The 27,033-nt window shown below is 34.0% G+C and overlaps 4 protein-coding genes across 6 annotated transcripts; 2 read left to right on the forward strand and 2 right to left on the reverse strand.

The window, feature by feature from the left end:
* Positions 1 to 1,006: 1,006 nt before the first annotated feature.
* Positions 1,007 to 2,049, reverse strand: LOC125063352 (cytochrome b-c1 complex subunit Rieske, mitochondrial-like). Its single transcript, XM_047669766.1, has one exon. The coding sequence runs from the start codon at positions 1,972 to 1,974 to the stop codon at positions 1,174 to 1,176; it is 801 nt and encodes a 266-aa protein (XP_047525722.1). The 5' UTR covers positions 1,975 to 2,049; the 3' UTR covers positions 1,007 to 1,173.
* Positions 2,050 to 3,535: 1,486 nt separating this feature from the next.
* On the reverse strand, positions 3,536 to 7,344 carry LOC125063342 (potential E3 ubiquitin-protein ligase ariadne-2). Its single transcript, XM_047669755.1, has 8 exons — positions 6,902 to 7,344; positions 6,538 to 6,784; positions 6,051 to 6,226; positions 5,672 to 5,857; positions 5,198 to 5,383; positions 4,988 to 5,104; positions 4,302 to 4,454; positions 3,536 to 3,832 (listed from the first exon to the last, which is right to left on the reverse strand). The coding sequence occupies exons 1-8, from the start codon at positions 7,121 to 7,123 to the stop codon at positions 3,662 to 3,664; spliced, it is 1,458 nt and encodes a 485-aa protein (XP_047525711.1). The 5' UTR covers positions 7,124 to 7,344; the 3' UTR covers positions 3,536 to 3,661.
* A 131-nt stretch (positions 7,345 to 7,475) lies between these two features.
* LOC125063322 (ATP-dependent 6-phosphofructokinase) lies at positions 7,476 to 18,965 on the forward strand. 3 transcript variants are annotated; one of them, XM_047669728.1, is made up of 15 exons: positions 7,476 to 7,587; positions 7,727 to 8,037; positions 8,145 to 8,349; positions 8,526 to 8,680; positions 8,929 to 9,037; positions 9,906 to 10,094; positions 11,373 to 11,516; positions 11,885 to 12,019; positions 12,284 to 12,447; positions 13,978 to 14,119; positions 14,399 to 14,581; positions 15,254 to 15,323; positions 16,112 to 16,336; positions 17,139 to 17,340; positions 17,903 to 18,965. In XM_047669728.1, the coding sequence occupies exons 2-15, from the start codon at positions 7,754 to 7,756 to the stop codon at positions 18,042 to 18,044; spliced, it is 2,349 nt and encodes a 782-aa protein (XP_047525684.1). In that variant the 5' UTR covers positions 7,476 to 7,587; positions 7,727 to 7,753; the 3' UTR covers positions 18,045 to 18,965. The 3 variants fall into 3 exon arrangements, with proteins under 3 accessions (XP_047525684.1, XP_047525698.1, XP_047525691.1); XM_047669742.1 differs by lacking the exon at positions 8,929 to 9,037 and adding an exon at positions 9,142 to 9,250; XM_047669735.1 differs by lacking the exon at positions 8,929 to 9,037 and adding an exon at positions 9,432 to 9,540.
* Positions 18,966 to 20,352: 1,387 nt separating this feature from the next.
* LOC125049588 (translocating chain-associated membrane protein 1) lies at positions 20,353 to 25,672 on the forward strand. The gene is made up of 9 exons (XM_047648976.1): positions 20,353 to 20,506; positions 20,604 to 20,756; positions 20,930 to 21,118; positions 21,237 to 21,390; positions 21,671 to 21,848; positions 23,223 to 23,338; positions 23,723 to 23,868; positions 24,149 to 24,263; positions 24,517 to 25,672. The coding sequence occupies exons 2-9, from the start codon at positions 20,625 to 20,627 to the stop codon at positions 24,609 to 24,611; spliced, it is 1,125 nt and encodes a 374-aa protein (XP_047504932.1). The 5' UTR covers positions 20,353 to 20,506; positions 20,604 to 20,624; the 3' UTR covers positions 24,612 to 25,672.
* Positions 25,673 to 27,033: the final 1,361 nt, after the last annotated feature.

The raw sequence follows: 27,033 nt of genomic DNA on the forward strand, positions 1-27,033 counted from the left end.
ATTTCCTCCTCCTTTCGAAGACACTCTTCTTAAACCAACAGCTAATATATATTAGCTAAGTCGAATTGATTTAAAAATACTTCAGTGGGCTAGTCCCGGGTGGAGTTTCGTATTCTGCCTCACCGACCTATGAAGAAAATCAGCTGTAGGTCCGCAAAAACTCCTTCGAACACTCCCCATGGTAAATGAGGTAGAAGATGACCCGACTTCACATCTCTACGTAACGCCAAGGGATCAAGCCGCTCGGAAAGTGATTAATCGTCGACGATTCGAATTGCTCTTCGTTTGATACGATCAAGTGGTACTGGGGAGTTCTCGCCAAAAGGTGAGAACAGTACTCTGTACTGTGAAGTACGAATTTGCGCATCATAGGGTGTGCATAATCGTAGGCGAGAATTTAGTATGTAAACATTTTGATACGATAATGCTATGGCGATTATTGCTGGCGATAGTCGCCTACGATTTTTTTTTAATATAATAGAGGGGCAAACGAGCTTGCGGGACGACCAAAAAATTAAAATTGAAAATTTCTCGCTCCAAAACGTGCGAGAAACTATCCCCATCCAAATGGGCCTTAATTCGCATAGAGCATTCGTTGTTGTATCCTACGAATGCAGCATGTTGCTGCCGCGCACCTTGCACGCCGTTTGGTCACGCCCATAGAGTTGCAAAGCGGTGGCCTGGTGTAAAGTATCGTTTCGCCTTGCTGAGGTCACCAAGCTTCTAGAGACGTCAACGCCCAGTACCCCGATGCTGTCTGTGATTTTAAGGAGAGTGTCGTCGAAGAGATGAGTAGCGACAAAGGATGTTTTGTCGCTTAGATTTAGTCCATCTCAGACTGAGACTTCACATAGCAGAGTTTTGACTTCAGACACAAATTTGTACCACTACTGATCGACAAATACCTGCACGGTAAGTGTAAAGAGTGACCCAGTTATGTCATCCGCATAGCAATGTATGTTGTTAAGTGGCAACATATAATTAATGTGAAAATGTGTATATGAGTACCATATTATTGTTCATGTTTTATGACGTTTATTGTATCTATAAGTAAATAATAAAACGTACACAATGAATGCCCAACAAATAGATGCCATTGCTACAATAATTATTTCCACTACCACTTTAAATTATTTTCTCACACTAATTAAACAATTTCAATGTATCCTTGAACTACTCTCCGACTATTATCAGATTGTCGGATAGAAACCTATGAGAAGGTACTTCTAAATTAGTAGGTGCTGGGCCTTTTCGAGCTCGACCTGCATTATCATAATGACTTCCATGGCAGGGACAGTAAAACCCTCCAACGTAATCACCAGAGTTAGGAATAGGAATACATCCTAAATGTGTGCATATCCCTATAACTACCAACCACTCTTGCTTTATCATTCGTTGTTCTGGTGTTTCGGGATCTTTAAGTAAAGAGAATGAAGTGTTGGCCTCAATACTTATTTCATTACTAGTCCTGTGTTTAATAAATAATGGCTTTCCTCGCCATTTGTATGAAGAACACATTCCTGGAGCAATGCCTGATATATCCACTTCTATAGAAGCAAGAGCAAGGACGTCAGCTGGGGCAGACATGGATGTAAGAAAATGAGTCAGTTCGCTTTTTAAACCGTACATTGCACACATCGACCCAACAAATCCAATTAAATTTGTGATACCTTGTTTTGAATACCCCGAATTCCAAGACGTTCTATTGATGTCTTTAAACTGATCTTTTCTATAGTAATCAAAATTTGGAAAATCTGTGTCGCGATGGAGTCGTGGATAATCCTTTTTAAAGCGAACCTGCGAGTATTGATTCAGAATTGTCGCTGGATTTTTAGGACATGTTTTTAAATAATGATTTCGATATCGTTTATCATGACTTAACGACAAAGTAGGAATAAGTTGCCGGCAGCACGAGGTAAGCCAGACCTTAACAATGCCGTAACGCAGCAAACACCGAGTTGATAATAAAATCATTTTATTGTGGTTATTACAGCCGTTAGTAACAAAATTATATTATTTTACGAAAATATAAAGAAGATTTTTAGGTAGATTGACATATTTGATATTAATGATCCCTTCAAAAATGTCAGTTCCAAATACAAAATTGAATGGTACATATTCTATTGTCTTTTGTTAAGAAATCTTTAGGGCTTTGTTCGTTACTTTTTCAGTCACAGATTTTATTTCTGCAATTTTTGACAAATGCGATGTGCATTACTAATTACATATACAATATACATTTACTAATTCTAATAATGTAAACTATGGGTAGCATGTCGAAATACGTCGCCTGAATTTGATGATACTGATTATATAGGTGTCTCGGGGGACCTTGATTGGAAGCCCTACTCGCTTTAGGCCACAGCTGCTTCACGACAACGCTAGACCACACACTGCACAACATAAAAAATAAAATAAAAAAGCCTTTTTATTTCTTGCAAAAGAACAGAGTAAACTTAATACTATTTTTAAGAAAGTAAATTAAACAATTATTATTATTATTTTTTTTCCTAATTTTTCCTATCTATTTCCCAATTATTATTTTGCAAGAACCCTTCCCCAGGTGTAGGCCTCCTCCAGGGATCTCCATGTATCTCGATTCTGGATGAGCTCCAGCATCCAGCTCGAGCCAGCCGTTTGAGCAATGTCGGCCGCCCATCTCGTGAGCGGTCTTCCTCTGTTTCGTTTCCCAATGGGGCTACCCCACCTGGTCACCCTTATGGTCCATCGATCGTCAGAGAGTCTTGCTACATGGCCTGCCCATCTCCATTTAAGCTTTAGAGCATAGTTTAGGGCATCAGTAACTTTAGTAACGCTTCTTATTTTTGAGTGTCTTATTTTATAAATTTTTCTAATGTTAAGCATGCTCCGTTCTAGGCCCCTTTGACAAGTTCTGATTTTTCTTTTTATCTTCTCTGTATATTTCCAAGTCTGGCAAGCATATGTTAGACATGGCAAGAGACAGCTTGACACAACATACTGCTACCTAATTAGAGAAGCTTCAATTGGAAAGTCGACATCGTGGGTCGGTCAAAACCGCCTTCAACGATTTTATTGATTCCCGTTCGAATGGTTTTCTTAGTAAAGGGATCAATGAACTACTACTATAAGATGGCAAAAGTACATAGATAGCAATGATACGTACTTTGATTAATTAAATATATTCTATTTAAAAAATCTACTTTTTGTTCCTCCTATAAAACAATTCTGTTCTGAAGGAGCAGTAGCAGTTTGCTTTATTCAAAGAATTTTTAAAGAAGGGAGAAAAAAATTATGTATCCTGGTCCTATTTTACATTAATTATTACATAATATAACTTAATATTATCTATGCTTAACGCGAGTACTACACATTTGAATAAAACTTCAACAGATATACATAAAAGCGAACTAATTACTTTATGACCTGCATTTTTTCCTTATTTGCGAGTACTTCCCTACCTACTTATATATTTTGCGTAGATATTCTGTATCGTTTGCGACCTGTTCGTACCCGACACTCGGTATATACAAAATGAAATAAATCAAAGTCTAAATAAGCTGTAAATTATCTATTTATTGCAAAACCACTTTAATAAATATACTTTGGCAAAACAAAGATCTAGCATTTAATATAATACAAATGTGCCTTGCTGTATTCAGTTTTAGAAGTTAGTGATAAATTACACTTTGCTACTAGAGGCATTGTTTATATTTATATCTAGGAAGTCCTTGAGCAATGTTGTACGTCTTTTTTCCGCGATATCCATTTGATTTTCCAAGTCACCCCTATCCGTGGTTTCCGCCCTTTCTACTTTCCAAGAGAGGTTTTCGATTTCTGCTTCTAACTGCGCCTGTTAATAGATTTTTTTTTAATTTACACTTTGTTGCAAGAAATGCAGTACAATTAAAATAATTAAATAAAAAAGAGCGCAACTGGCAGCCTTATCTTCTAGGCAACCACTGTGAAGAAAAAAGTTAAATTATACAAGGTGAGCGCAAGAAGTGCAAAAGTACATAAGATATACAATCACATAAGACATGGAACAAAACAAAGAAAGTAAAACAGATATAGATAGGCAATAAAAAGGACACATTATATATAGTTTAACATACTTAGTTTATTACTATCAAACCGGATTAGGTAGGATCTCCCATCACAAAGGGGGGTCTCAACAACTGGTTAAATTTAATGATTGCTCATATGTAACTCCTTTGTATGTATGTTCATCGTTAAAAGTATTGTACTCATTGATGTAGATGTAGGTCTAAACATACAAACTAAGTTTAACAATATGTCCTTCAAAAAGTCATTACTAGTACCTGCTGATATTCAAAGAGCTCCTTCCTTGGTCCGTTATCCATATAATAGGCGAACGGATATGTATACTGTAAAGTATAACGACACCGCTTCAATAGCTTGGCTGAATCCCATAAATACTGCCAATCTATCCATGTCCCTTCTCCAGCCATGACCTAAAATACGAAAGAATTTACTTAAAAGCTATACAACAAATCTGTTATGAAAAGTATCTGTTTGCTTTTTTAAATAAATTTTAAAGAATGGAGAAAACACTATGTATTCTAGTTTCCAGATCTTATTTTACATTCATTATTGTATACATAATATAACTTAATATTATCTTTGCTTAACGCGAGTACAACGCATTTGACTAAAACTGCAACAGATATAAAAGCTAATTAATTACTTTATACCTGCACATCAGAGTCGACACGACTATATTTCAGTAAATATACAAAACTTCGCGGTATAAATAAAAATAAAAAATACACTCAAGGTTAAAAACATCATAACAAAACTTTTACGGTTTACCCTTTCAAAGATTTCAAAAGATTGTGTTTAACTGGGTATTTTTATAGTTTGAATTGAATTGTTTTATTTCAAAGAGACGTGATTAAAATCGGCGACGGATTAGACTTACTGTATATTTAATTTGGTCTTTGTCCGACAAGTCTCAAAATATTATGGCAATAAATAGCGATCTTACCTTTTGGTTAATACGACTTTTTAAACATGCTAATGTTTGCTCCTCTAGTTTAAGAGACCGTGCATGATTCTCCCACCGCTCATAATAATGAAGATATTTTTTTAATGCTTCTCTAGCCTGTAAATACATGTTATATTAGTAAGTATTCAATCAGCGTTCTAAGCCTTTTGTTTATCAGAGAGAATTTCTAACCCAATTGTCGTTTATTACCTGTGCATGTTGACTGTCACTAGCCAAATTTGGGTCTTCTTTATAACGACTGCACTCATAGTATTCGGAGCCATGGTTCTTCCAGTCACCCAAACAAACCCAACAGAAGTCATGACGGCATGACCCACACTGCATGTGATTGCAGCCACCATTTTTCTCAATACATATTTGACATTTAGGACAATCCTGTTAAAAAATTGTATCTTTATTAACGGACAGTACTTAAAATAACATTATTTTTTAGAGAGGTAACAAATAACAATACATAGTAGACTTAACAAATATGTTAAAAATAACAATATGTCAAGACATGTGTGTAAAATATCAATGTAACATCCACATTAGTTCTTAAGGGTAAATTTAAAATTATGGTATCTTACATTAAATACATATTTTAAATGAATTATTGTGTTTTAAAACTTCTTGTCAAAGAATTTCAAGTAATAAGTTCCTATGTAAATTATCTTTCAATACCTTTGTATTAGCACTTATATAGTTTGCAGTCTCAGAGTCATCAGCACATTTAGTAAGCCAGAGACGTATTGTAATGCAGTCTGTTGGGGCATGATGAGGTGCCCCGCAAGAGAAACAAGTCAACAATTCACAACCTTGACATTCTACACGGCGTGCGCCTTCGCGTACCCACGCTCGAAATAACCACTGAAAAATTATTAACACATCAATCTTTCTTTTGTAACAAAAATAAACTAAACCTAATAAATTATCTAGTTTATTTGAAGAAAATATAAATCTTACGTAGGACCCAACAATATTTTGGTTTAGACAAACAAAATTCTTTTTTATATATTTAAGTGGGTTCAAAACTAATGATAACTTTGATGAACTTAAATACCTGACAATTAGGACCAGGGCAAAATCTCAATTGAGGGTGAGATTTCACATGATCCTTGAACATAAACTGTTGATATCTATCTCTTACAGATGGTTTAGTGACATGGGATAAAACAAAATCCTCAGGAGCTCTCACTTCACACTCAGGAGCCATGCATTGGATAGTATTAGATACACCTGGTAAAAAATATTATTTATTAAAATATATATTCTGTAGCTGCAAACTATTTTTTTTACTTTATATTTTTATCTAGATTTACCTATCTGCTATCAGTTGTATTTAAGGTAAATATGCCCTAAAAAATCTATTATACTTTTAGCCAAGAATAACTAGACCTTTAGATGACAATGTTTAGTACTCACAAAATTTATATTTTGTGTATGAGAAATTTTCAGGACTTCAGTAGGACTCTCATGGAGGCAAGCGCTAGATGGAGAGGTGAAATTAAGTATATCCAATATTACAAATAACTGCTTAGTAAAATCACCTTGCATAATTTGGACTTCAAAGTGCATCGCCCAACAATCATTGCAAAAATAATGTCCACAAGCCAATGCACTAAATTTTTGCATAAGATTTGTGTCAGCACATACTGCACAATGTGAACCATTTGAGTTCCCCGGTGCAGACGGTACACAGGATTTTACACGGCTAAAGATTAGTACTTCATTAGCATTTTCTTTATACTTATTTATAATCTCTTGTGCATTCCATTCATATGCATGCAGAATCACCTGTAAATTTGATAAGAAACTACTTCAGGTATATTGCTTATATATAATACAGCTTAAATAAAAAATAATAACAAAATATTTTGTAAGTAATAGAAGAATAAGATTTACTGCGTCTACCTTAGCGAGTGAAGGCGTTATTTGAAGGCTATTACTGAGTAATTCAATAGACTCATTCAGTAGCTTTTCAACTTCTTCAACTCTTAAGCAGGAGAACAAAAAATATTCAGGATCAGTTTTACTCTGATCAACGGTGTCCATATCACAGTCATCTACCTCACCATAGTAATCATACTCATCACCATCATTATCTGAATACTCCATATCCGATTCCGCAGACATTTTGTAGTATTAAGTTTTGTATCACCAAAAAAGAAACAATAAATGCACCATCGATTATATAATAAAAGTTGATAAATTATTACAAATGCACAGTAAATAAAAATAAAGCTTAGATTTCTATATTTTTCTATCTTTCATTTTTGCACTTTATATTTTATTTTTTCCAATGTAGAGTTCTACGGCGCTAATCGCTATTCGTAGCATATCGTTTTATAGTCAATTGTCGTTTGACTTGACATTGATATTTGACTTATTTAATTTGATAATTTTTAGATGACAATGACAGCATGTCGTCGGTTGTTTTTTAATCTATGCAATTTATATTCTACGTAAAAATACATATGTATATTTCAATGTCAATTCAATTTTACGAAATGTCAAAGAAAGGTCACCTTGATGAAGTTCACCTTCTGCGATTTTCAAATTTGTTAGTTCTTTGAAAGAAATTTCTTTTAGACAAATTGGTGCGTAAAATCTATTTTATAAATTAACGTAAACACAAATTATTCTGTGTGATTGTAACTAAATACTTTTGTAATAAACTGGTTATATCTTCTTCATACATTTCGTAATAAATATAAAAACAATAATGTTCTGTTTTAGGTGTTTAGAAAGTTTTGTAACTTAAAAATGGATAGTTCAAAGACGCAGCGATTTATAGAGCGAGGCTCTCACAAAGGGAAGGGTCTCGCAGTATTTACGAGTGGCGGTGACTCTCAGGGTATGAATGCAGCTGTACGCTCCGTGGTTAGGATGGGCATCTACTTGGGATGTAAAGTTTACTTTATCCGTGAGGGATATCAGGGTATGGTAGACGGCGGTGATAATATAGAGGAAGCTAACTGGTCGTCTGTTAGTTCTATTATTCACAAGGGTGGTACTATTATTGGTTCAGCTCGCTGCATGGATTTCGTGTAAGTTATTTTAAATTATAGCTGTTGGCGTTATCCAAATATGTTGTAAGTTTGAAACAAAGCTATAAATCTGTTGCAAAATTATAACAATGGTGATTTCTTTTTAGGCAAAAAGAAGGTCGCCTTAAAGCTGCTTGCAACTTGGTTACTCGAGGTATTACAAACTTAGTTGTTATTGGTGGGGATGGCTCTCTTACTGGAGCTAACCTCTTTCGTCAGGAGTGGTCTGACTTGTTAGATGAGCTTTTGGCGAATAACAGGATTACTAAAGATCAAAGAGAAAAATATAAATACTTGCATATTGCTGGACTGGTATGTTTAATTCAAAACTGTTGTTCTGATCTTAAACTGTTTATTAACATATATGAATTTTTTTATACAAACAAATCTCAAAAATTGTGGTCACCTACTAAAAATTTTGTTGGAATTCTTTATTTCATTCACAGTTTTTACATAATACATTCTCATAAAACTAACTTTTATTTAAGGTGGGCTCCATTGATAATGATTTTTGTGGCACAGACATGACAATTGGTACAGATTCTGCCTTACATCGCATTATTGAAGCAATTGATGCAATTGTTAGTACAGCTTACTCCCATCAAAGGACTTTTATTATGGAAGTTATGGGTCGCCACTGTGGGTATGTTTCAAAATAATTTTGATGTAATTGTAAAGGAAATATTATTAATGCAGTGTTTTTAATGGTTGCCATGGTGAGAAATCATTTATTTTGGATTTGACTATAAGGGCTTAGTGCAGTAAATAATAAAAATATTAGCTTTATGTTCACTGTCAAACCATACACATAAGACTGCATCAGAGCCAATTCAAACATAGTCTTATCTGATAACATTGAATGGTTAAGGTATAATAAACATTTTTTGATAGATATCTTGCTCTGGTCACCGCCTTGTCATCGGAAGCAGATTTTGTGTTTATACCGGAAGCACCACCTGCAGTTGATTGGAGAGATAAACTTTGTTATAAGTTAGAGCAGGCAAGGGTTTAAATGATAATCCTGAATGCCCTCTTGTTCCTATCCTATGTATTGCTCATTTGCTAGTTGTTTCCTCTTGAATGATAACAAACATCCCTTTTTAGTTTTCTTGCAGTGTACACAGCACTATGCACGGATGCTACTTATAGTTTTATTTGTGAAGACCCAGCGCCCCTCAATTGGGACAAAAAGATGTGTGCAAAAATAAAAGAGGCAAGAAATAAAATCTTGTTTATGGGAGCAGGATCATAAGTTTCATTTCATCAATGAATTGGCTCTTTGTGGTGTTTAAATTCTAATGTGTATGTTAAAATCTTGCAAAAATCTAAATTTACAAATCTTTCACTGGGGATTATATGCATGATCCATTACGGTCGGGTGCTGCTTGTTGCAGTTATCTGGCTCTAGTTGCCGCTCTGGCGAGCGAGGCTGACCAAGTGTTCATACCTGAAGACCCTGTTCCCTATAATTGGGTTGAGAAACTTTGCAAAAGATTGCAACAGGTATGACCTTAATTGAGTGGCACTGTTCGAGTTAACAAACCTTGTATTAACTGTGTTGCAGTAAGTTGAATTAAAATCAAACTGCTGACTCTAATTTATAATTTTCCTTCATGAACATCTAAAAACTATCTTAACTTCTCTTCTTAGCAGTTATTGCCTTATTTTTCTTGCATCCCTCTTGCACTTGATACAGAATTAATTTACATTTTGCTTTTTTGTTATCTATGCATGAGAGCTTGGTATTGAGGTTCGGGAAAATCTTAATTATTCATTACAACCTTATCACGGTGTTTTCAAACTATCATGGTTTTTGAAATACATACGAAAGTATTAAGATATTGTATTAAATTCAGCTTTTTAAATAGGAACGTAAGTCTGGTCAGCGTTTGAACATCATAATAGTGGCAGAAGGTGCTATTGACAGAGAAGGCAAGCCGATTACGGCAGAGCTGGTGAAGAAGGTTGTAGTGGACAATCTTCAGCAAGACACCAGAATAACTGTTCTAGGACATGTCCAAAGAGGAGGTTCACCCTCAGCATTTGACAGAATATTGGTAAGAATTTTGGCGTTAAACTTATTTAAAGTAGGCGGCGATTTAAGAGCATTTACTCGAAATTGTAACTTGAATATACACAGTAATTCCCTTATTAAACATATATCCTTTAATAAAATGTGGACACTTAATATTCTATTTTTTACATCATTATATATATAGTGTACTTATTTTTAAAAAAGATCGTTCTAGTATACTACAATTTAAAGGAACTATATGTGCATGACCTGGGTCACGTATACACCGAGATCGTGTGATACGTGATGTAGGAAGCACCTTATTGAAGAGTCAATGACCTCTGACTTGTCTGACTACTCTGTCCACTTTATATATGGTATTTGACAACTGCTTACTTAACGTACCCATTGTAATGACTTGGGTTAATGTGTAATTTCTTATTTATAAACTATGAATGAAAGTCGCCCTCGGATCTTTTTTTATCAAATAATTTTCGCGGTTTTTTATCAATAATTGGTTCTGATTTAAATTCATATAGAAATAATGTTTGTCGAAGTTGAAGTGATAATTAATATAGTAAATGCATTAACATTACACAATTAAATAGCGTTTTTACCACATTATATGTGTCAACCATGTGACTATAGAAGCTGAAGCAAATGAACGAGAGCTACTTGAAACAAATTCTGACGACATAGTATGAAAACATACACCTTGAACTTGTATGAACTTTTTGCGTTTACAGAGATAATATGATATGATAGATGATTAAACTATAAATGTTGATTGGTCATCAACATCCTTTACCTTATCCTTAGTTCAACATTTCAGTTCACTTTTTCCGATAAATCAATTATTTGCTTAAGGGAGCGTTCAAGTATTACGTCACGCAATTTTTGGAGATTAATGCCCCCCCCCCCCATGTAACGCGCCATAACGGTTTTCTGTACCCAAGTATAGTAAAACGTTTCTTGACCGCCTAGTGACTCTTTATACCTAAAAGTTACCATTATGAGGTGTAAAGTACTGGAAAGTCGAAAATAATATTAACAATAACGCGTAATTCAATCCCCGCCCCGCATCGTATTATAAAAGTACCCCCTCCCCCTCCCTCCCAAAATTCTTTACGTAATACTTGAACGCTCCCTAACCTTATTTTCATTCTTGGATTACCAAGTAATTGATGCTACTGTTCATGAGCTATAAGACTAATTATAAAATATAATTATTCATATAAAAAATAAGCTAAATGTCTGCCCACACGCCCGGTGAGTTTTCATGACTTTACTCAATTTGTATTAAATAATAATATCCCCCTAGGGATGTCGTATGGGTGCCGAGGCAGTTATGGCTTTGATGGAAGCGACCCCAGAAACAGAGCCATGTGTTGTATCTCTGGATGGCAACCAAGCTGTCCGACTACCGCTCATGGAATGCGTGAGGCGTACTAAAGCCGTTTCCCAGGTAAATTTCTTTCTTTTTTTTTTTAGTTTTTCTCTTTAACTAGGGTTGCCTGGAAGAGATCGCTTATTAGCGATAAGGCCGCCCGTTGCATCCCTTATATTTTTTTTGTGTTGTGTTTCATTCTTTGTTTTTTGCAACGAAGTGTAAATAAATAAAAATAAATAAATAAATCTTTGGATATTTCTTTGTTCGTGTAGAATATATAATAATGCGTTAGTTTTTATTTTGATATAACTTCTAATTGCTAAATAAATAAACAAACAAACTGAAAGTGACTGTTTTTGCTCTATGTAATGGCTGTTTAAATACAAAACTTATTTCATAAAATATAGGTAAGACTTACCAATTAAAATATCTTTACATTTTAGGCAATGACAGATAAAAATTGGGAGCTAGCCGTGCAACTACGCGGGCGTAGTTTCGCACGTAACCTGGAGACTTACAAAATGTTGACTCGTTTGAAGCCACCTAAGGCAGCTTTTGACGAATCTGGAAAGCCTTCGGTAACTACTTTTCATCGTTCTCTATTGATCTGTAACTTCGGTTGTTCTGGGAAAACGAAAGCTAAACGACGGCAAAGAAGGGTCCATTCGCCATCAATGCATAAACAATAATCTCGATAGTTAATTGTATAATAATTAAAAAAAAAATCTATAAAAGTCAGTAAAGTAAATAAAAAAAAGCCTGACGTGGCGAACCTAGGCCTATTTGTCTAATATTTACGAGGGCCATTTTTACCAGTAACAAACTTTGTATACTGCTTTCAGGAAGGTTTGACTTTTGCGGTGATGCACGTAGGTGCGCCCGCTTGCGGTATGAACGCGGCCGTGCGCTCCTTCGTACGTAATTGCATCTACCGTGGTGATACTGTGCTGGGCATACACGACGGTGTGGAAGGATTCATTAGCGGCAATATCGTCAAGATGGATTGGTAAGTATATAGTTACATGATATGTTAATGGAATGTATATATTCAATTTCTTGTGTTTTAGTTTTACTTAAATGTGAATATTGTTTGGCAAAGGCCAAAACCTATTAATTTCTATTATGCAGGACTAACTTCGCATAGCTGGACATTTTGTATATTTATCGTATGTTACTCAGGATCGAGTATCAGGATATTGGTAAAAGTATTTTTGAAATCGGTCCAGTACTTTTGAGTTTATTCGTTACAAACATATACAAAATATATATCTTGTTTAAAATTTTAGTATAGATGATGTACAAAGACATTTATGCACCACGGACCTAATGAGAGACTAAGTGCGGAAACTGAGTCCACCAACCATACCATGTGCAAAAGACATTTGTTAAACAAAAAAGACAGACTGGAGTTGAGTCTCTTTGATATTTGTCTACACCCGTCTTACATGTTGAGAGCCAGTTTGAATTTGTAGTAGTAGAGTTTGAATTGGAGATTTAAGCCAAATTAGGCCTTAAAAAGCTGATTAACCAAATAAACTAATAAATTAACAAATGTTCCGTTATGTGTAAATGGAGTTGCTAAATCATTATGGCCCTAATCTCATCAACACGTGATTTAACTTGTCAACCTTACCACAGAAATGATGCAGTTAAACTTGTGTCTGAAGTCGAAACTCTTCTACGTGGAGTCTCGGACTGGGGTAGACTAAATCTAGTCCAATTTAACCCCAAGAAGACACAAGTATGCGCGTTTTCCGCTAAAAAAACTCCCTTTGTCGCTACTCCCCTCTTTGAAGACACTCTCCTTAAAGCCTCAGCTAGCATCGGAATACTGGGCGTTGACATATCGAATAACGTTCAGTTTCGCGGTCATCTGGAAGGAAAGGCTAAATTAGCCTCTAAAAAGCTTGGTGTGCTCAGCAAGGCGAGATGGTACTTCACTCCGGGCCACCGCTTGCAACTATATAAAGCGCAAATTCGTCCCCATATGGAGTACTGCTCTCACCTCTGGACGGGAGCTCCCCAGTACCAGATCCTTCCACTTGACCGTATTCAACGAAGAGCGGTTCGAATCGTCGACGACCAGTCACATCTTCTACCGCATTTACCATGGAGAGTGTTCAGAGGAGTTGTTCGGTCTAATACCTGCAGCTGAGTTTCATCATCGGACGTCAAGGCAAAATACAAAATACCATCCGTATCACCTCGACGACCGTCGTTCCACAACAGAGCGTTTTCTAAGGCAGTTTTTGCCGCGCACCACCACTATGAGGAACCAGCTGCCCACAGAAGTATTTCCGAACCAATTCGACTTAGGGTCCTTCAAGAAAAGAGCGTACCAATTCTTGAAAGGCCGGCAACGCACTTGCGAGCCTTCTGGCATTGTGATTGTCCATGGACGGCGGTATCACTTAACATCAGGTGAGCCTCCTGCCCGTTTGCCTCCTATTACATAAAAAAAAAAACGCCTTTTTGAGGTGTAAAGAAGAACTACAGAAGAAGAAAAACAGATTTCTTGAACTCATGTATGTAATAGGTCTGATGTAACCGGTTGGGTCGGCCAGGGTGGTGCGTTTTTGGGAACGAAACGTACTCTTCCAGGAGACAAGAAAGGGGAAATCGCAGCGCGCATAGAACAATTTAATATTCAAGGATTACTCATCATTGGAGGTTTTGAGGTAATGGCAATGGAGGGACATTTTTAATTTAAGCTTTATTTAAAAGTGATAATTTATCATTCATATTTAACCCTTTAGTATTGTAATTTTTAAATAAATCAATATTTATAATAGTTTAAAAACAACATACAAATGTACCAAAATAAACAGTTGACTACATATATGGTACACATCTTATAGGTGCATGCCAAAAGCCTCTATACATATATTATTACTTTAAGTATACATATAAAAATCTTTTCTTAAAAATATATTTTTTTAATTAAAATATTATTTCAGGCATACCAAGCTGGTCTAGAAATGTACGAGTCGCGTACTCAGTATCCTGAGTTCCGTATTCCACTAGTTGTGATTCCAGCCACGATCAGTAACAATGTACCTGGAACTGATTTTTCACTGGGAACTGACACCGCTCTTAATGAAATCACTGAGATCTGTGATAGGATCCGCCAATCGGCTCAGGTAACTTAATCTAACCAACTAGCTCTAGCTTTCATTTCGGAATGACTCATTTGATTCCAATGTATATGTCGCAGTAAAGTACTTAAATCAGAGAGTTAATTGAATCTCTAGACATTTAATTAAATATCGATATTCAATCAACTCGCTAAAGTTCCGTTAGACAAGTGACTGATTGAAACGTTTAACGAGTTTCCTAAACGTTCCTATACAACAAGACGCATTTCAACTTTGGTAGGGATTCAAGTAGAGATTCAATTAACTCTCTGATTTTACTAATTTCGCAGATATATATAGAATCAGAAATAAAAATATACTTGGAATTATAAAAACATTGTATTCTTTAACATTTTGACTGAATCAGGTCTTTAGAGCAGAAATTATATATTACAAATGACTGAGACAAATAGTAAATGTTGGAGATAATTTTCAAGTAGCTTATTGATACTTCATTAAAGATAAATGTACAGTACAGAGAAGTAAAATTTAAAGTTATCTTTAACTAAGAATTCCGAAGAAAAAAATAAAAAAACATTTATTTGATTAAATGTGGACCCATACTATCCCAGAGTGACTATACAGACAGAACAAAACAAAAATGATAATTATTATAATAAAAAATAAAATTAATAAAAAAATCGATTTCGAATGTAATATGTAAATATAATTTTTTAGGGAACAAAACGTCGAGTGTTCATCGTGGAAACTATGGGAGGATATTGTGGCTACTTGGCGACTTTAGCTGGTAAGTCAATTTCGCAGTCGGTGGTACAATTCAATCAAAAGCCGTAGTCTGAGTCGTGAATTATATATATACATGTAAAAAAAAGTTACTCCGCCATGATTTTAAATCAGAAATGGTTATATCAGATTATTTATTAGTGAGAATCTTCACAAATGCTATTTTAAATTCTGTTTAGTCCTTCAAAAATTCAAATTATGCATAATTTCAAGAAGCCAAAACGAGATTTTGTGTCACGTGACTGAAGTATTTTCATTAAATGAATTATTATTTACAAGATATTTTATCGATAACCCTTTACTTTCCATACTGTCAAATAATCTATTGGGCATACAATTTTCTATATGAGTTTCGCTTGACGTCGTTTGAGTGGTCACGGTGGTGTAATGGTTGCAGCTCCTTACAAACCTTATGTAAAATAAAAAACTTGGCGATTAAAAACAGTGGCGGAGAGTTTATTGCCAGTTCTTCTCTTCCGTTCTACGCCCTTGAATTGAGAACTGGCAGTAAATGTAAAATAAGAAGCATTTAATGTATATTTATTTTACGTTACTTTGACGTTGGTTACCTATATGAATAAATGATTTTTGACTTTTGATGGGGGATTAAGAAACTGTCCCCATAGCAAGCAGATTTGGGATTTTAGTTGCCCTCACGGACCGACCCCATAGTCCCCTCGTCTGTATTTTTTTTTATTGAAACAAACTGCAACTTGTTTTAGTAATGATGATAATTTATGAATGAAATACCCTCATTATATTAAAACAGTAATAAATTAAATTAAAATTTAGGTCTCGCTGGCGGCGCGGACGCAGCTTACATCTACGAAGAGAAATTCTCTATTAAAGATTTGCAGCAAGACTTGTACCATATGGCGTCCAAAATGACTGGTGGAATTCAACGCGGCCTTATACTTAGAAACGAAAAGGCCAATGAGAACTATAACACAGACTTCATGTATCGCCTTTACTCTGAAGAGGGCAAGGGACTTTTCACTGCTAGAATGAATGTATTGGGTAAGTCATCATATTTATTTAGGATTTGGAATGTAACAACATTTTAAAGATAACTTATAATTTTTAGCATATAATTTATATTGTTTTTATAACAATACTAGTAGACTCGGCCAAGCGTTGCTGTGGCTAAGATTTTTGTTATATTACATAGTAGTAAACTATTCAAGAGAAACGGCAGGAGAGCACCAATCCACCATGCTTTTATGGTGGTTATGCCATTAAATTGTAGCTTATGTGAAACGTTGGTAATTATTTTGATAAGGATCAATACCTAGGTACGAATAAAGAGCCTTTTCTAGCGGTGGTATTTTAATAAAAGGATGCTTATTGTGACATAACTATAAAATATAGAGACATGCTGTCGTGACATTTTTAGATAGAGATATAGATAGTGATGTGTCCTGAAAAATTGTAATACATCATTTTGTTCTATCATTAATAGTTTTCGCAGCGCACACGATTGAAGGAAGTTTTTTGTTAATTTTTTACACCTTGGGTTAGATTATTCAAGTTTTAGTAAGCATTCCTAATTTTTTTGAAAATAAAACATAGCCTATGTCACTCGAGAATAGTGTAGCTTGCCAACGGTGAAAGAATCTTTGAAATCGGTCCAGTAGTTTCGGAGCCTATTCATTTCAAACAAACAAAAAAATCAAACCTTTCCTCTTTATAATATTAGAATAGATATCTTTCATGTATATAAAAAATTCTTCCAATTTTTGAAATTTCTAAATAATTGAAATTATTTTTTATTTAACGATATTACACATGACATATATTTAAACAATAAACATATTCGCAGGCCATATGCAGCAAGGAGGTTCCCCGACGCCATTCGACCGTAATATGGGAACCAAAATGGCCGCCAAGTGTCTCCACTGGCTCGTAGAGACAGTACAAAAGGGACCCAATAATACCGCAGAAACAGCCTGTCTTCTCGGAGTCGTCAAACGGCAATACAAGTTCACACCCCTTGAAGAGCTTAAGTTACAGACTAACTTCGCGTACGTATAGACTTTCTATAATGTTCCGCTAAATACTAATTATTATAGTATAATAATTGTTTTACTCTGAAACAAATTTAAAAATCTCCGTCACCCTACCATCTAAACCAACTGTTATATAACTGAACCACAAACAAGTGAAAATATCACTATAAAAGTAAATTATAATTGTATTTGTTTCAGCGTTGTAAAGGTTCACTGCTTTTTTAAATATTTGTTTATCCGAGTGGCACTGCGATAACGTTACGCTGCGAGTATCATGTATAAGACCACAGACTCGCACATGCTTAGTAGGATTTTGCCATAGCCATAATTGAAATAAAAAAAAAACAGATATTTCTTGAGTTACCTAAAAAATAGTATGTACCTAAAAAATATAAATAAGTTAAAATGAACAAGCTTATTAATATTTAGAATCTACCCAGCAGTATTATATATGGCTTACAAAAAAATGTGCTCAAAACTAGTATTTGATTCCATCTTAAACTTTTTGTTTGAGTTTGTAAGTCATGACACAATTGATTAACGAAACGTACATTTCATAGATTTTTTGTATTTACAGTCAAAGGGTGCCAAAACAACAATGGTGGATGAAACTCCGTCCACTGCTTCGTATTTTGGCCAAACACGATTCGACCTACGAAGAGGAAGGAATGTACATGACAGTCGAACAGGGAGAACTCGATTCTGAAAGTGTTATTTAAACTTCTAGTCAAAAGTATTATTTTAGCTTTATACTTTTTATGTAGAAAGACATACTCGTATTATATTGTCATTAATAAGTGTGGTATTCCTAAACAGTAAGAAACAATAAGTTTAACAAAATACAAAACAAAAATTTGACGTTAGGCAGAATTGTCACTAATATACAATTTGACATCGTTTTTGCACCAGATTTTGAAAGTAATACACAAAGTAAAAAGTTTAATGAAAATGTTCTGAAATTCATTCTGTTAATCAATGGCAAATATATGTTTTTAAAACAGCAACACGAAAAGGACAAATTTATATTTTTATTCTCATACAATGTATATGTATGAATAAATTAAATTTTGATATATTAAATTCAAATCAAATATTATATTTTGATGGTATATAACTTAGTTGTAGCAGTTAGATGTGCATTGTTATACTGAATATTGCCAATATTAAACACTTAAAATATAGAATTACAAAATAGCTATCTATTTTTTAAATACAGCTTTTTAAATTTAATATACAAGTTACTTTGTATCTTGTAAATTGTGTCATATATTTTTTGAGATTACATATTTAAGTGATTGATTTTTAGCTATTTTTTATTGTAAACAAATATATTTTGTTGTTCCTAAGATATATTTTTGGTAAGTCGTCTCTGAGTAGGAAAACTTAGGTAATTTTTTATAGGTTATTTATTATCACTTTATTTGTAGAAGTAAAATATTGTATTTAATACTTACAATTATTTTAGGAGCTGAGCAGTTGACTATAAAAGAAAAGCTATTCTAAACTTGTTTTATATTGGTGTACCACAATTGTTTGTACGATTTATCTTGTTTAAATTTTAAGCAACATAATTAATTTGAAAAACATCATATTTCGTGTTTAAATCAATGTAATAAATATACGCAGTAATCGTTGCTTAATTGCTGTTTTATTTTTTAGCTTTCCTGTGATTTAAAAGTATATTTCATTTATCATGGCCCCAGTCTTCCGTACTGACGTTTAAAACGATATACGAGTATATTGTAAATATGACATTTTTTATGCAATTTTAGGTTGAATTAGTACTATTTTTTTAGATTTAGTTTATATTTTCATAATACAGGGGACAAACAGCAGGAGGCTCATCTAATATGAAGTGATACATGCACGCCGCCGCCGCATTTTTATTATTAATGAACATGAAGTATATTAGTTACTAGCTGTCCAGGCAAACGTTGTTTTGCTATGTACTTATATTATTTCTAGGAAACAGTTTTTAGTTCAATAAAAATAACTATCTACTAATAAATAAAATTAAAAATAGGGGTTGATGTTGTTATAGCAGCAGCAGCGGGTGACAGATCTCGTTCTTTAATTTGACAGAAGACACTTGACGTTGCCACATGAAAATCACTTTTTTTATTTTTGTTTTATGCCATGAGATTCCGGTAGACCTAACACCAATTATATGAATCTATGACAAGACGTTAAGGTCTTTGGCTGCAAAAATGCATACAAGAAATATAATAAAATTCGCGGGTTCAACTCAATACTTAACATTTTTTTTATGGCTCTGGCACGATTTGTGCATTAGCCAGCGTCAAGTATAGGATTTTTTATAATTCGTGCTTGCCTTTAGAAATTCGACCGTGTCCTCCATGTACGGTTTAGGCACTCGCTCGGTACCGCACAACCCTCCCAAAGGCTGAGAACAAATTTAAATTAATTTAAAAACTTGCCCTCGAACCCGGTACCCCTCACCTAGCTGCCACTTAATAAGACCGCTAGGCTATGAGGCCCCTTAACATTATAAACATAAGAGATGCTTGCTTTTCAAGTTGATCCAAAGAAAATTAAATGTAATTGGGTGACCATTTACTTTTACCTGTGGAATAATCTTTTTGAAGTGAAACTTCTAATGCGACTTTCAATAAGGTTGCATTAAACGTTTAACGCCAGGAGAGGGGGAATAGAAAGAGAGAGTGAGAGTGAATGCTTCCTATTTTCATTTCCGCATTACGAAGTTTCACTTTTCACGCGGGGATCGCTGCGTGGAGTCCGCACTATTTTTTTTATTTGTGACCATAATGATTGAGTGCATATAAATTGTGGAAACAAGAAAAGAACATTTTATTTTTAGGTACAGTTAAAATTTGAAAATAATGTACTTACAAAACTAAACTATGTTATTGGTTTTGGTTTACATAAAGAATAATAAAATGACCTTTCTCGAAGTACATAAATTATTATGAGAGTTGACGTATATACAGAACAGATACACAGACAATTCTATCTACATTCTTTATCTACATCTACATAATCTTATTTTTATTGCTAGTCTATAGTCTGAATCTGACTGCGTAGCCAAGTGAAAGTGATACGTCTACAGTCACGTCATTCGTCAAACGTCAGTGATCGGTCTAAATCTGTCAGAAACAGGATTGGGAAACAGTTTTTGGTGTCGAGTATTTAGTGTTTTACGGTATAAATTTTCATTTAAATATTTAGTAAAGCTTAAACATATGCATCTAAATTGTTAAATATACAGAACTAATATTAAATACATTATTATTTTTCAGAATTAGGTTATCACCGGAAAAATGGTTAAACCCGTAATTGGGAGAAAAACTAACAAAAACCCACCAATTTTAAGCCATGAATTTGTTATACAGAACCATGCTGATATAGTATCATGTGTTGTTATGGTATTCCTGGTCGGGCTTATGGTACAGGTACGTGATATAAAGTTTGCCACGTAAGCTTTACGGTACTTTCGCTGGTTGTTGTTTTGCATTTTGAGGCCATCATTTTCATTAATTCTATCTGTGTATACAAAGATATAAGAGTAACAGTGGTAGTTAAGAAGGTAATTTCACCACTTTCACTTTTTCTGACTCTGTTTCAGTCTACAAGCCCAATAGCAGGTCTCTTCATTAGTTTACACCATAATGTCAGTGGTGTAGAACCAACCAGAGAAGCTCCCAAAGGAGAACCATTTTTATATGAATCGGGATGGAAAGATGGATGTGCAGTTTTCTTTTATTCACTTGTTTGCATTGTAATGCATGCAATAATACAAGAATACTTTTTGGATGTAAGTAATTTCATTTTTACATTATCAAACATGTGACTAACATGGCCTTGATTAACTTAATTAGATACCTTTTTATTTCACTTGTATAATTGAAATATAAATTGGTTTTTTTTTTTAGAAAATATCAAAAAAATTTCATTTGTCAAAATCTAGACTGAGTGCACTAAATGAATCTGGACAGTTGGTTGTATTCCAATTGATGACTCTAGTATGGGGTGGTGATGCTATCTTAAGAGAAGGATTCCTCTTTAACATCCCTCAGTTATGGGATGGTGGGTATTATTATTTATGTACATATTATTACCATATGGCAGTTTCGTTTTAAGTATCAAACATAGGGACAGAGAAAATTTTGCTGTCTCCATTTCTTACGTGGTTTGTTATACTATGAATCTATATATTAGGTCATTAACTTTTAAAAAATATCTATTTTTTTTTTCCTAATGGTTTTGGTTTTCAAGTAAATAACAACACCATTTATGATGAACTAGGCATGTTTCTTCTGTACATGCTAGAAGTGTAGATATATTTAAAATATCAATAATTTTTTAGGATATCCTAATCACCCAATGACATTTTTGCTGAAGCTGTGGTGGGTTGTCCAAGCTGCATACTGGATCCACACCATTCCTGAATTGTACTTCCAGAGAGTGAAAAAAGATGAGTGGGCAGGTCGCATCAGACAAGCATTTGTTGCCTTTACATTTGTTGCATTGGCTTACTCTTTCAAGTGAGTGCAATTTGTACTGTTATTGTCTAATACTAATAGTCTATACTAATCACAATGAAAAAGTTTTTTACTTAAGGAAGGTTTATAGTTGACACTTTCAATAAGACAATTGTTTTGATCTTTACCTAGGTTAACTTTGTTAACTGCAATATGAATACAGACATTAGGCAATTTAAAACAATCGATGGCTGCACCAGATGTTGTGTTAAAGAAAATTTAAGAGAAAGATTAATATTTTAGGTCCATACATATTATGAAATTGACGTTTTGTATGGGAGAAACAAAAAGTAGATTTTTTTTATTATATTTAATTAATCAAAGTATATACCATTGCTATCTATGCACTTTTGCCATCTTAAAGGTAGTTAATTGATCCCTTCAATAAAAATTAGGACGGGAATGAATAAAATCTTTGAAGGCGGTTTCGACTGGCCCATCAGAGTTGAATTTTTTACCTTGCAAGAAGTTATACAAATTTTGAAAAAAATGGTAATCGCTTGGATCAAGGTCTGGGGAGTACGGTGGATGTCTTAGACTTTCCAATTGAAGCTTGTCTAATTTGGTAGCAGCCTGTTGTGCAGTGTGTGGTCTGGCGTTGTCGTGAAGCACCAGTGGCCTAGAGCGACTGACCAGCCATGGTTGTTTTGCAGCTAGCTTTTTCATCATGGTTTGCAGTTACTGACAATAGACATCTGCCGTAATCGTCTGGCTAGATTTTAGAAAGTTACAGTGTACTACCCCGGTACTAGTCCACCAAACGCTCACAAATAACTTTTTCGGAGTCAATTTACGCTTTGGGCACGATTTGGCTGGGTTCAGCCATTGCGGTGAGTGCTTCCAATTATCGTACAGGATCCACTTTTTATCACAGGTAGTGATTCGATTTAAAATCCCTTCATTTTTGTACCGGTTGAGTAATGTAACGCAGCAGTCGACGCGCGTTTTTCTGCAGCACTGGTGCCACGGTGGAACTCGTACTCGTAAATATCGCGATACTTCATGTTTTCCATGCACTTAAAAAGCATGAACGAATGCTGTAAAATTTTGAATTTGGAATTCCTAACCAAAGAGGAGATATTTGAGGTCAAAGTGGCCAGTACGACAAAACGCTAATTTCATATGTAAGGACTTAATATGAATATATTTGTTATTCAAATTAACACATGGTGTGATTTAGTTAATCTTAATATTCACCCTTAGTTAATCTATGCTTCGGAGCTAACTTAAACTAAATGGGTCATACTCTTCCATTGTTTGTTTCACTAGCCAGATGTGATTTACTACTATAGTCTGCATTCACACTTTCAATCATGTGGGATGTGAGTACGCTCCCGCCTAAATTTAATAAAAAAAGTTAAAATAATTGCCTTTCAGGTTCCAACGTGTTGGAGTTGCCCTGATAGTTCTACATTCGCTTGCTGAGTTTATTGCTCACTCCTACCGCCTCAATACCATTCTCAGGGGTGAACGAGAGGACTATTTAGACAAGTGTAAGTATAAGAACCAAACATTGCATGTTTTGAGATCAATTGTTGAATTGACCTCTGTAGTGTCGCAAACTCATTTCTGTATCTTTTTCATTGCTAATGTTTTATAGGGAGATAGGTGATTGGCCCCTTTTGTCAAACTGTAAACAATTTTTGTTGTTCATTGTTAACAATTCGCTAATAATGTCATGATATCAAATAAACCATGGTGGTATAATTTATATGGTATATACATAGGGTCGAGTTTTTTATCTGTAACTAACATTAACCAAGAAATTAATATAAAAACAGACAAACCTGTTTGTGAACGTAGCAAGTATTAAAATTATTAACTGTAGTGTAAAATATATGTTCAGGTTATATATAGTTTTTGTGAATTCCATTTAGTTTTGGGACTAGTCAACGGCGCAGTGTTCGTATCAGTAAGACTGTGCTCGTTGGTACTTGGCGTGCTTACTTTCTACTTTGGACTAGCTGGAGCAGCGCCGCTTCTCGTACGTGTGGCAGCACTTTCCATTCTTGTCTCTTTCCAGGTGAGTTTCTCAATTAAAGTAGTTGATAAATCTGATTTGTAAGTAGTTCAATTATAGAAGCCTGTTTTACTTTTTTGTATTTCATAGTATTAAACTAAAATCCACGTAGACTATTGATGCTCGCTGATAAATCCGATTTTGCCAAGGAACATGACATTCAAAAATCTCCATTTGTCCTCTATGACTCCAGATTGATTCTTATTATAAACGAAACAGAAATAATTGGTTATCAACAATAATATTGTACTTATTACTACTACTAACGAATTCTGTTGAATAGGTATACCTGATGTTCAACTTCATCTCTGAAACGATGAAGCAACGCCAAGAAGCGCGCCAATTGGCTCAGAGCAAACCCAAGAAGGAGAGGAAAGAGAAGCCCAAAAAGGAAAAAGGTATTATAAAAGTCGATTTAGCTACCCGTTAAAAAGTTACTCTTAATAAGAATCAAAAGTTACAAAAAAGTTAAAGTTATAAATTTACTCTTAATAAGAATCAAAAATTACAAAAAAGTTAAAGTTAAAAATTTACTCTTAATAAGAATAATCAATTTGTAGTATTTCTCTATGTTATATGTTATAAGCTACATACATATAAAAAAACTCTAATAGTCTTATTAGATATAATAATGTTGTTTGTTAATTACAGTAAAGAAAGTCCAAAATGAAGAATCTGATCTTCCCGAAGTTGATCAAAACACCAACAAGACATTGCGGCAACGTCCAATTGCCGTCAAGAAGTAAACATCACTTGAAATCGATGTGAGCACCTTATTTATGACAAATTTGTTTTATACTATATTTTATTAATGTTAAATATTTTAAATTATATACTTGCTCACGTCGCTGAATTGGTTGTATTTCCAAGCTGGCCCTAGTAACTACACAATATTTGTATGGTGCAATATTAATGGCAATTTTTGTTAAAAATTAAAAACTCGGGCCGGCCATGTCTAAGCACAAATTTAGCATTTCTGTTAATTCCATTATATGTATGACGAAACAAAGTTATTATTTGAGATTCTATGCATGACAATGCCCAATTGTGAATGTCTCGACTTACAATCTTAAAACATCATTCATTATGTATAGAGGATACAGGGTTGTAAAAATATCTCTTAAATTGTAAAACAAACTAAATAGGTTAAAATTGCAGTTTAATAACATAAGTGACAAAAAACAATGTTCTTTACCAACGTGAGTATTTTTTCAAAGATTTCGTACAGTTGATGGGCCTTTTTTACCGATCTGTCTCTAACCCGATAGAATGTCAGAAATTCTTCTGTTCCAAAGAAAAATTACACTTCTTGTTAACAATTTAACAGACTTAGAGATCGTAAGCCAAAGGACGAGATGACAACGAAATTTAAATCAATTTGTAAAATAATGCCACTTATGTTTTTAACGTGCGTAACGTTGTTTATAAAATATTGATAAGTATACCTAATACGAGAAATTCCATTGAATGATTTTGCATGTTTTATCGAATTCCAATAAATTTTTTAAAATTATTTATATTTTATTTTTTATAATATTTTTATATGACTTTCGTATTTTTGTAACGATACCTCCTCTACAGTGCTTCAAAGGTTGTCCGGTGCTGTTTTAATACACTATTTTTACATTGAAATAATAATAGTTTCAGCTGTAAGTTATTTTGGACTGTGAGAATCTATTCGTGACTGTTTTGATTAGATTAAATGTTAATAAATTCTTCCTAAAACGTGCTCATGACTTTATTTTTCAAGAGTAATTGTCAATTTTAAATGCTTGTTTTATTTCAAAATAAATTTTTGGATACTTAACTCGTTGTTTATTTTAGAAACCTTAAGCCTAATAATTTATTAAAACACTGGGCAAAATTTAGCTCATCTCAATAGAAACTTGTTTCATAAAACCATAAGCATTTTCTCTTTCTTTAAAAGTTATCAATCAAAGCAGCATTACTTTGTAAAGATACAAATAGAAACTCTACGCTTACTGTGAGATATTATATTTCTTTCCTTGTGATTTAATCTGAATGGTGATCTAATGAATACCAGTTATTCGTCTGCATCGGTTTCACTAATCAATATTATTTATCTTTATAGGTAATACAAATGAATTTACAATTGATTGGCTGAAACTTTGAGAGATTGGTCTCCTAAAGTTATATAATAGCAGCGGTTTTGAGTTTTGACATAAAAGCTTTATCGCGCTTATAGGTTAAGTCATTATTAAAATGTTAAATGCACATCCAAGGCAGACTATTGCTACAGCATATTAATTTTCTTAACTGCGGTTAGGCCCACTTTAGAGCATGCGCGGAGGTATGTAAGGGCCAGCTGCGTTTTGGTTATGATTGCTTCCATTCCGGCCGAGCAACGCTGAGCTGTAAAGCTAACTTAATGCCAACAGTGAGATTCCATACAAAAGCATACACATATTTTGATTGTGGTGAAGTGATCAACTAAAATGATCACTTCACGAGACTATTGACTATTTGGTTTAATTGTATGATATATAACAGAATCTACAGAAATTATTGTATACATTAAGCGGGTCCAACCAACCCCAATATATGAAATAAGATAAAGGAATGTATGAAATAAGAACACATACTTTTTAAAAGTAGCTAAACTATGTGTACAAAACTACCTACCACGGATCCCAATGGTTCGGACGTATTACAGCTTGCAATACTAAATTGTTACTAATATAGTAATACGGTGTAAAACTAAATTAATAACAATTGCTTTAGTCGGAACGAAATTAAAAAAAACACTATAATTAAGTATAAATAATATCTGACCAAACATATACTTCAAAATTGTAGCTGTGTCGGCCACAAACAGCTAAAAAAACTGTGTTCCATAAATCTACCTTGTAATCCATAAAACGATAAAAACGATTTCACCTTACAACTGAGTTTTTACTTGTCCAAAATTAGTATTATTATTCACCTTTAGCCGTACTTACTGAGATTAACACACGTCACAATAAAACAAAGGAGAGTTCCCTTAGGTAGATGACATCAGACTGTATTTTTATTGACTAATTATTGTGAAATATTATGTACGTCTATCAAAAATACAATAACCACTTCAAAGTCTTATGTGACATTTAAGGTCTGACGTCGATGTGGTTCTTCGACTAACGCTGAAGAGCTGCGTTGCTTCACTCACCT

Source organism: Pieris napi, chromosome 1, assembly GCF_905475465.1.
Source record: "Pieris napi chromosome 1, ilPieNapi1.2, whole genome shotgun sequence".
In the NCBI taxonomy this organism is placed as follows: domain Eukaryota; kingdom Metazoa; phylum Arthropoda; class Insecta; order Lepidoptera; family Pieridae; genus Pieris; species Pieris napi.